The 11,322-nt window shown below is 41.1% G+C and overlaps 1 protein-coding gene across 1 annotated transcript; it reads right to left on the bottom strand.

The window, feature by feature from the left end:
* Nucleotides 1-9,766: 9,766 nt before the first annotated feature.
* Nucleotides 9,767-10,474, bottom strand: LOC120520577 (zinc finger protein 239-like). The gene has a single exon (XM_039742840.1). It carries the CDS (start codon nucleotides 10,472-10,474, stop codon nucleotides 9,767-9,769), a length of 708 nt encoding a protein of 235 aa, XP_039598774.1.
* Nucleotides 10,475-11,322: the final 848 nt, after the last annotated feature.

The following is an 11,322-nucleotide window of genomic DNA, read 5'->3' as shown; positions in this document are numbered from 1 at the left end:
CCCCGGACACAGACAGGTAGACATGGTTAAAGCACCACCACACGTTTATTTACACTAATATTTACAATAATAAAGTGCCACACAACCCACAAACTCCCCCAAAGTCCAGGCCAATATCACACTGCCTCTTTCTCTTTAGGCCGCCTCTATGCCTCCTACAAGACCTTGTCCTCTGCACACCCTACTCCAGCCAACGAATGGAGGGACGCGGCCCTTTATATCCACACCCGGATGATCTCCAGGTGTTTCCTGACAAGCCTCCACTGACACTCCCCAGTGTGGCGGAAGAACCAGCTGCGCACCTTGAAGCACTCCGGGTGTCCCTGGTCTTCTTCCCCCCAGGACTTCTCGTTATAGCGGAAGTGCTGAGGGCCAGGGCTCCTCAGGCATTGGGGTGCCCCCTGGCGGTGACCACAGGCCCCTATAGGGCTGAGCTTCAAAGCTCTGTACCCGTGCCCCCAAAAGCACCAGGTCGGTCACCCCCTTGTGGTCTGGAGGAGGCGCTAGCCCTCCCGTGGTCCTCCTAGGTGTCCCTGCTGGATAGCAGCCCCAGCCACTCGCCACAATACACAGATTGATCTATCTATCTATCTATCTATCTATCTATCTATCTATCTATCTATCTATCTATCTATCTATCTATCTATCTATCTATCTATCTATCTATCTATCATATAGTGCCTATCACATCTATCTATCTATCTATCTATCTATCTATCTATCTATCTATCTATCTATCTATCTATCATATAGTGCTATCAACAAAAGATACTTGCAATGACCACATCAAATCTAAAACCCACCTCAAGAACAAGGAGAAATTAAGATCAATAGGTGTTCACCTTCAGGTAACAACAGAGGAAACACAAAATCGCACATCCAAGACGCCACTTTGTGGAGGACTTTGTGGCCATGCGAGTCAGACGCGCTCGAAAAAAAATGACTAAGATGCGCTTCTTTCTTTATTAAGCATTGTAAACAGGGAGAGCAGTCTCGTCAAACTCATTGGCCGGTCTTTGAATAGCATATGGAGGCCTGTCTTCAAAGACTCGTAGCAAGAAAATTTATGTTGTAGTTAATGACAGCACAGATAGTCGAGAGCACCGCGTCCTCAACATAATGATAGGCCATTCATCTATCTATCTATCTATCTATCTATCTATCTATCTATCTATCTATCTATCTATCTATCTATCATATAGTGCCTTTCACATCTATCTATCTATCTATCTATCTATCTATCTATCTATCTATCTATCTATCTATCTATCATATAGTGCCTTTCACATCTATCTATCTATCTATCTATCTATCTATCTATCTATCTATCTATCTATCTATCTATCTATCTATCTATCATATAGTGCCTTTCACATCTATCTATCTATCTATCTATCTATCTATCTATAGGAGCAATCTCAGAGATCTCCATCCAGAAGGACGCAGTCCTAGGAACAGCTCAGATACTGCAAAGAGCCCTCAAACTCCCAGACCGCTGCTAGAGCACCAAAGCTTGAAATGAATATTCAACCACCAATGAGAAAGAAAGAGTGAGCTGACAGTTTTAAAAATAATATGTGGGTGTATACTGCATATAGTGGGCTGGTCTGAGGCATGAAACTCCCGGGTTGAAAATGAGTCCCACTCCGGCCCTGGTTGGAGCCTCATATTTATTACAATTCTTATCACCAGATGACCTCACTTTGCGTATTTTTCATCCTTATCTCATTACTAGGACACAACTCCTCCATTCCTCTCACACCACCAATATTTTCTCCTGCATTAATCATTTTCTGATGGACATAATTGCTTCCTAACCATCACCTTTCACTGTCATCTTGACCAGAGAGGCAGGTTCGCCGTTTATCACATTCTTAACGTTTGGTTTGTAAATATTGGTGGCATCCCAGAGAAAATGAAAGGTACGTGCATAAGCCTTTCATTTTTAACTGTCCGAAGCCATCAGTTACGATATGTATACATATGAATAGGCGTTACTTTGAACACATATGAATTCTCTATACTCTGTGGAATAAAGAAAGGCGGATGACAGTTACTGTTGTCAGTTTACACTCATTTGACAGAAAATTGGGATTGTTGTTTAAAAAGTGGGCGGGGCATGTCAGTAATACAAACAATACAGAGATAGATGTAAAAGGCACTATAAAATAGATAGATGTTAACGTCACTATATACTGTAAGAGATGTGAAAAAATATGATAGATGCATAGAGCAATGTGAAAGACATCATATAATACATAAATATGAAAGGCTGTCTATGACAGACATATAAAGAAAATGTACAGTAATAAGAGATGACAGGAAAGGCACTACAACAGAGAGAAAATGACAAAAACGACAGGCACTATAAAAGAGATACAGCAGACAGATGTGAATGACACTGTAAGACAGAGAAATGTGAAAGACCAAACATAACTGATGTACACAAAGCCAGTTGAGAGTCGCCAATGAACCCAACATGCACATCTGTGGAGTCAAATGAATCAAAGCAGGAGTGACACGAGGAGAACTTGCAGGCCTGACAGTCAAGACGACGACTGGGTGACAAATTCAAAGTCTGTGAGGCTGCAGCTCCAACCCCTCGGCCTCACAGTTCAGTTTAGCTTCTTTCCTTTCCTTATTATTTTGAACCCGCGTCTTTTGATTTTAAAGTGTCCCCTTTACTGCCAGAGTGTCTTCAGCTCACTCCATGACGACTTTCTTCATGAACTGCACGTCTCCTAGCACTCCATGGCCATCATGTTTGCTGCAATCAGTCACGAGTTTTATGACAATTTATTATAAACATTTTATATTCAGGCAGTTCAGATTTTATTTTTATTATTTATTTTCATATTCTGTGTAACCCTTTACATGCTGGGTGACCCCTAAATGTTTAGTAGAGTACTGGAAATGAAAGAACAAAAGACTGGGAATGGAAGGGGCAGAATGAGAATCAGGGCAGTATTATGAGGAAAGGAAAAATCAGTTTGGTGATGAAGTGTGACAGAGGATTGATTCTAAATTAAAGAGGTGGACAGTGACAATAAAAAGGGCCATTTTAATAAAGCCAGCGGTCAGTGTGGACAGTCCAATAGAACTCTGACCTCAATGGTGACCTTATGGCATATATTGTAATTCCAGAATTTTACTTTGAATTCCCACACATTCTGTCCAATCAGTTGAGCTCTTTACTATTAGTGTCTCATCAGCGCAGCTCCTCATTGGTTCTTGTTAATTGTCTGTGTTGTGCTCCGCCCCCACTCCCGTTACACACTCCCAGATTTCCTCACTCGTTTTCTTTTCTTTCCTTTCAGACTTTTTTCCCCTCACACTGGACATCAACACGGCACACAGATACCTCCATCTGTCTGAAGGGAACAAGAAGGTGAAACGTGAGGGGACAAAAGCCAAATATCCTGACCATCCTGACAGATTTGAAAGCTGGCCTCAAGTTCTGTGCAGAGAGGCTCTGACTGGGACTCGCTGTTACTGGGAGGTGGAGTGCAGTGGAAACTTCATGAGGATTGGAGTCGCATATAAAGGATTGAGCAGGAAAGGAGGGGGCGTGGAGTGCGGCCTTGGATACAACGACAAGTCCTGGAGTTTGCGATGGTCTCATTCCAAGTACTCTGTGTATCACAATAACATAGAGACTGAAATCAGCGCCCCCTACAGCCCCAGAATAGGTGTGTATCTGGACTGGCCTGCTGGCTCTCTGTCATTTTATAGCATCTCACACACAATGACCCTCCTGCACAGGTTCAACACCTCCTTCACTGGGTTTGGTCTTAGTCATAACTCCAGTTTAACAATCAGCCATGTGACACCATGTGACCACTGACCAGTACCCTCTACCGGTCACGTGATGTCCCCACAAGCGCAGGTCATCTTTGTGTTTGGAGTTTGGGGTCAAAATGAATTTCACAGGATTTAGGGGGCAACACGTCTGTGACTGAGTTTGGAGTTGAGAATGCAGGGTGAGTGCGGCTGTCAGGGCCTCCATTGTTATTGAATTTGAGGAGCCAATCAGCTGTGTGTGTGTCATAGTGAGGGGCGGGGTGTGAGAGACTAATGTGGATGTAGCAGCAGTTAAGTGTTTTGGTTTGCAGTGCACAGTGAAAAATATAAGAGTTTGTTTTAGAAATGTCATAAAGAGATGGCTGAAATGGTCAAGTAAACAAGTAGAATGTTTCAGGAGGATGTCGAGTAGGGAACTGGAACTCTGTGATGTTCTTTCATGCCCCTAGTAAGTCTTGCCAGTTGGCACGTATGCAGTTTTCATAACAAGATATGTGCTGAATTCAAGTGATATTGAAGATATTAGGCTGGTTGTGCTCTACGCTAAAGTACCTCATGTCTTTTAACCAATCAGAGAATGATATTCAAGCATTAATTCAGCACTGTTATGAAAATTCATTTGTTTATAAAATGGTCCTCTGCCCTTCTTTTTGACCATTCTCTAACAGACTACTGTGATGAATGCTTTGTCTTCGGCATTTTCTGAGGAGTAAGTTAAAGATGCAATAGACGAGTTTCCTCCTGCCTGATTACTGACTCAAAGGGGTTTTATCAGACTTGTCCTAGTAGAGAAAAAGTTTCTGTTTTTAATTAATATGTTGATTTCTTCCACAGGGAACACCTCAGACCTACAGATACTTGTCTGACCAGAAGAGTCCCATGTTGATTCACAACCGCATGACCCCCGAGTGTCATTGAAAGTCAACTGTTTAAAATTCTGCTGGAGCAGCACTGCTGAAAGGCACTATATAGACTAAGTATCAGGAGCTCTGGAATAGTGACCATGTGTAGGAGAGAGTGATAGATGGGACTACTGTAGAGTGTCCACCCTTCATTGGTCACTCAAGGGGTCCATCATTTCTGAATCAATCCACGAGGACTCACAGGTCAGTCAGATGTCAGCCATACTGACGAGAGTTTGGTGTTCTACTGAGTCACTTGACATCACATTAGACATTAAACTTCACCACCTTCTTCTTGTTTCCAGATTTGTCAATTCTGATATTCTGGAAATTCCGAATTTTCTCATAATAAATAATTAATGGTAAAGGTTGGGATATCCGGTGACAGAGGAAAATCAGAAGTGGCAGTTTGAAAGGCTTCTTATTCATTCAAGCAGTAATGGTCTGAAATTTCATCTTGTCTGACAAGATGGAGATCGATTTCAAATAAATATACACTTGGATAAGATTAAATTATACTAGAGTTCTAAATTGATTCAGTAGGTGCAATAGACGAGGTCCACGTTATCAAGCACACACCGCCTGACCCAGTCACACACACGCCTCGTTTTTGTGTGAATTTAATGTAACACACTAACCTTGCCATGTAAGAAATAGACAAGCTGTAATTCTGTAGATCTGGAAACATCTAATGTTGTGTTCCTGACTGAAGTGTCGATTCAACTCCTCCAGTATGTTTAATTTTCTTTTATATTACTGGACGAAGTATGCAGCAAATTAAACATATAAGCAAAAGGCTAAAAGACACTAAAGTCCGACCTCACTTAAACCTTAAAACTACCTGTTCCAAATTGCCAGGGTGTTTGAGGTCACATTGTCAGGTGCAGCTGTCAGGTAGATATCTTTTTTTGTCTTCTTCTTTCAGCTGCTTCTGTTAAGGATCAGCACAGAGGATCATCTTCTTCCATATCTTCCTGTCCTTGTCATCTTCCTCTGTCACCATCATCACTTGTATGTCCTCTCTCATCACATCCATAAACCTCGTCTTAGGCCTTCCTCTTCTCCTGTTACCTGGCAGCTCTATCCTTAACATACTTCTCCCAATATACCCAGCATCTCTCCTCTACACATGTCCAAACCAACACAGTCTCACCTCTCTGACTTTGTTTCCCAACCGTCCTACCTGAACTGACCCTCTAATGTCCTCATTTCTAATCCTGTCCGTCTTCGTCACACTCAATGCAAATCTTAACATCTTTAACTCTGCCACCTCCAGCTCTGTCTCCTGCTTTCTATTCAGTGCCACCATCTCCAGCTCATATAACATAGCTGGTCTCACTACCATCCTGTAGACCTTTCCTTTCACTCTTGCTGATACCTGATCTAAATCAGGGTGTCCAACTCTGACCCCACAAGGTCACAGTGGCTGCAGGTTTTCCTTCCTAACACGTTCTTAATCAGTAACCAATTTCTGCTGTTATTTGACTTCTTTTCCCATCCATTGCATTTGTTAATTGAAGAATCCTCTGAATTGCTTCATTTTTTCATAAACGGCAAACAAATAAAAATGAGATGTAAAGTGAACCAACGATTGACCAGTTGAGGTATCAAACTCCCACCAGATTCACTCTAACCAGTTTCTTAATTAGAAGCCGATTGTAGTTGTTACTTGAACTCGTTATTTACTTACAATGGCTGTGCTCTCATTTGACCACAGCAGAAAGCAGATCAGCGTCACCGAGACCTTCATCTTTCTTTATTTTCTGATACTGTATGATAGCAAAGGCTATCTGGTCATGTGTTGGGTCATTTTGTATTTCATTACTGTTTGCTTGAGAATTAAGGAATAAAAGAAACAGATAAGGGGTCTGCGTCTTAAATAGCAAATAAATTAAAATGAAGGGGAAAAAGTTAATTAGCAGCAAAAATGGGTCACTCGTCTACAGCATATCCAGTATGAGGTATTCTCAGTTTTATGTCTAAACCCAAAGCATCAAGTTCTTCATCTGACCGGTGCTGTAGACTCCTTGAGGAGAGGTTTGATCAGCCATACACCTCGATACACACACAGCCAAGGGACTGGCAAAGCAGAGAATGAAATTAACATTTGGACCCTCAATCTTGGATTCTGCCTCACGTGTGATGAAGGGTGTGAGGCCGAGCGTTGGTGATGTGGCACTTAATTCTAGGGAGGCAACAGTGCAACACGTCCTAACAACACAGTCAAGAAGGATAAAGCAACAAAATGGCACCAGGCCACACTTACAATTTAGCAATAAAAACAGTTTATTAATTGTCAATTCATTACTAAAACCAAATGCTCATGTATTAATAATCTCTAATGTACAAGGCCTACAAGAACTCAAAATAAAGAAGCAGAAAAAATATTTAAAGTAAAACAAAATGTCAAGAACGTTCACATTGTAACAGGCCTGATTAACTCTGCTGGTTATCAGATGAAACGCAGAAAGCAAGCTGATGAAATGTCGGCTAACAGGAGCGCCGCAGAACAATCCCACCACTCAGGTGAGTCCTTCTGAATGAAGACAGACCAGGGAGGGCAGCTGGTTTTGTTCACGTCTTACAAGTCTGTCCTTCTCAGAGTGCCATCCACTTTGTGCTCCAGCCCCAAACTCCAAATGTGCTATGGGGTGCAGTGGGGTTGTCGATCTGGAAGTGGCACTCTATACAGGGCTGATGAATGGTGACACAAAAATCAACAAAAGTGATTGATCAAAAATGTCACATTACGTGTTTGTGTGATCTTTGTGATGACATTACAGTTTCAGAACATGCTAACTGATAAATAACAGACTTATTCAGTGCATGGTCACAGATTTGAAATTAGAAACACATGAACTATGAAGTCTGCATGCCATGGCTGTCCTCAACAGTCAATCATGAAGAATCCACTGCATCCACTGAACAGGATCATCTCCAGGCAGAGGAGTAGCTTCAGTGACAGACTTTTGTCACCGTCCTGCTCCACTGACAGACTGAGGAGATCGTTCCTCCCCCACACTATGCGACTCTTCAATTCCACCCGGGGGAGTAAATGCTAACATTACTCAGTTATTGTCTGCTTTTTTTTTTATTCTTTTCATTTTTATTACTATTTAATTTAATATTGTTTCTTTGTATCAGTATACTGCTGCTGGATTATGTGAATTTCCCCTTGGGATTAATAAAGTATCTATCTATTTAGGAGTGACTGACAGTTCTTTCCACCAATCAGCTTTCTTCTGTTGTCATCAGTTGGTACCTGCCTTTTCTGTACTATCCTCAAACTGAAACCTGAACCAACACATTCAGAGTATAGAGCGTCCTTCACGCACCACCCCAGGATATACTGACATGGAGCAAAGTGACATCCGTTATATTTTTAGGTCAATTTATCAAATTATCAGCTGGGTCAGCAGAGATCCCTGTGTGTTTTCTGCTTTGTCTTCCCTTTATTTCTTATATGTCAGACATTATACTCAGTTCATTACATTTTCATTGTGTTCTGCATACATTATGGTGTCCCATTTCTCATGAAATTATTATTATTATTTTAGATAATACTCCTTCTATACATTGTTATTCTTCACAACTGTGGTCCCCCATGCTAACCCTAGCATGTGGTTGTGACTTCCTCTTCAGGTCTTAAACATTTCTATTTGAACCCTGAATATTTTACTTTTATTTAGATCTTCTTAATTTCCCAGTTTTGGACTCACTCTTGACACACAGCTGATGAATGTGTTTGGTTTGTAAAGACTCTTATTTATAAATGATAACCTAAATTAATGTAAAAGTCTTATAAAGCCCCTCTACATTGGTCTGTCATGTGACGGCTCTCTTTTTAGTCTCCTGTCCTCCTCGACTGTCCCTCCCCAGTATCTGATTGGACATCATTGGCTGTCAGCTGACATCACTAAATGACTTCTTCATTATCAGGGTTAAGAAAGGCTGTCTGCACTCAGCCCAGGCGTCAGCCATCAGATGACATCCCAGAGACGGTACAAGTTCATTGCTAGTCAGATAAGGCCCAATCTCCAAAGCTCTGAAACAAAAATATTCCCCTTGTTGTCAGCGGCACCTCCTGGTAGTTGGCACTGCACTGTGGATTTGATTTGACGTCTCCATTTTTCATTATTACATTGCACTTTTTCAGTTGTGTTCTGTGGTTGAAGTTGTTATCACCACACAGTTCTGTTGCTACCTCATTCTGTTGTCTGGTGTTTGTATTGTTCACCATCTTATGTCACAGCACCGGTGCAGAGATGATCAGTCCCTCTATGGCTGACATCCTGACCATACAGAGTCCTTCATGAAATCGTACATGTTGCTGATGATGGCTCACACAGGAGGACCACTTTCAACATTCAGAACAGCTAAGAGGTCACATTCTGAACAGCAGTGGAGTTTTCCTCCAAAGTGAATTCTCATGTGGTCTTTAAGAGTCCTGCTGTCTGAGAAATGCATGCTACAATCAGAACAGCTTTGCTTCTTACCAGAATAAATTATTTTATGTTTGTGAAGACAACTTTATACGAGAATAGCAATCCATATTCATTACAACAGTAAGGCTTCCATCCAGTATGACTTCTCCTATGCTTATACAGAGAACTAAGATATGAGAATTGTTTGCAATATTCCAAGCATTGGTGAGGTTTCTCTCCAGTGTGAAGTCTGATGTGACTCTGTAAGGGTATTTTTGTGAATACTGCTTATCACATTCAGGAGAACAATAAGGTTTCTCTCCAGTATGAGGTCTGATGTGGCACTTAAGTGAGTATAAATCAATAAATTGTTTCCCCATTCAGTTCAGCAAACAGATTTAACTTCAGTATGGATTTTGGCCTGCGGATAAAGATATTTCTGGCTTGCACATTTGTCACATTCAAAACATACATACTGCATTTTCTCTTGCATGTGAGTTTGTGTGTATACTCGAAAACAGTTAATGTTGAAAAACCTTTTTCCATATTGCGAACAACAATATGGATTATCTCCAGTATCAATTTCTGTGTGCCTTTGAGAGTTGTGTTTGTTAGAAATTTGCCACACTCTGGATAACACTAAGGTTTTTGTCCTGTGTGGACTCGTCTGTGCGTCTGAAGATTGCTTCTCATTGAGAACGACTTACCGCATTCTGGACAGCAATGAGATTTTTCTCCTGTGTGGATTATTATGTGCGTCTGAAGATTGCTTCTCCTTGAGAACGACTTACCACATTCTGGACAGCAATGAGGTTTTTCTCCTGTGTGGATTCTTCTGTGCCTCTGAAGACAGCTTCTCCTTAGGAACGACTTGCCACATTCTGGACAGCAATGAGGTTTTTCTCCTGTGTGGATTATTATGTGCGTCTGAAGATGGCTTCTCCTTGAGAACGACTTACCACATTCTGGGCAACAATGAGGTTTTTCTCCAGTGTGTATTCTTCTGTGGATTTGAAGATTGCTGTTCAGAATGTGGTAAGTCGTTCTTAAAGAGAAGCAATGAGGTTTTTCTCCAGTGTGAATCTTCATATGCCTATTAAGATCACTTTTGTGTGTGAATTGTTTGCCACATTCCACACATTTTTTTCCAGTCTGAATTTGGATTTCTTTCTCCACTTGCTGTCGATCAGTTTTGATGTCTTCTGTCAGTGTTACTCCAGTAGCAGGGAGAGAACTGCACTGCAAAAAGGCTGCTGTCAGGAACTCTGATTCTCTTCCTGATTTCTTCATACCTTTCTCATAGTATTGAGAAGAGGGCTGACCAAATGAAGGTGGAGAAGCTGCCATTTTTCTGTAAATCTGAAATAACACAAACATTTTAAATATTACAGGGGGTCCTCAGGTTATGACACAGTTCTGTTCCTACAACAGTGATGTAACCCTAATTTTGATGTAAGTCGAAACACACTATAGTCTAAGTAACTTACCGATCTTAACACATTTGCAAAATCATAATCTAGAACATACCCCCGTGACCCTATTCGGATTCAGCGGGTTAGAAAATGGCTGGATAATCTAGAACATAAAAACACAAAATCCAAGCCTTAGAAAAAGGAAAAGGACATAAATATACTGTACTGTACACTGTACTGTAGTAACAGAAAAATGAGTGTAAAAAACATCCTTACCTTTATTCCTTCTCATGTCTCAATTTTTTAAATTTTTATGGGAGTGAGCGTTGTAAACTTAAAATGTTGTATGTGGAAACGTTGTAACCCGAGGACCCCCTGCATTATAATTATTTTTTTTCCTGACACTTAAATCCAACGCGACTTACAACATTTGAGACACAATTGGTTACATTTCTCTTGTTCTTCTAACTGGAGCAAAGGCAAGTCATGTGACTTGCTCGAGGTCTCATGGTGTCAATAGTTGAATTTGAACCTGCAACTTCAGGGTTTGATTTCCAAATTCCTATCTACTACCCGCCTTTAAAATAAATGAAACAGTACAAGTAAAGTAGTGGCACATTGGTTGGAGTTCATTCTTTACACTGAGGTGCCATTTATGGTCTGGCCACTCTGTGTGTGGTCTTTAAATGTTCTGGTGCTGTCTGTTCAATTTCTCCACCTTCCTCTAATATGTGAAAGACAGGCCTGATCTGATCAATCGATCACTAATCAAAATCAGCCAAT

This window comes from Polypterus senegalus, unplaced genomic scaffold, assembly GCF_016835505.1.
Source record: "Polypterus senegalus isolate Bchr_013 unplaced genomic scaffold, ASM1683550v1 scaffold_3914, whole genome shotgun sequence".
Taxonomy (NCBI): Eukaryota; Metazoa; Chordata; class Cladistia; order Polypteriformes; family Polypteridae; genus Polypterus; species Polypterus senegalus.
This window is presented reverse-complemented; position numbering and strand designations above follow the sequence as displayed.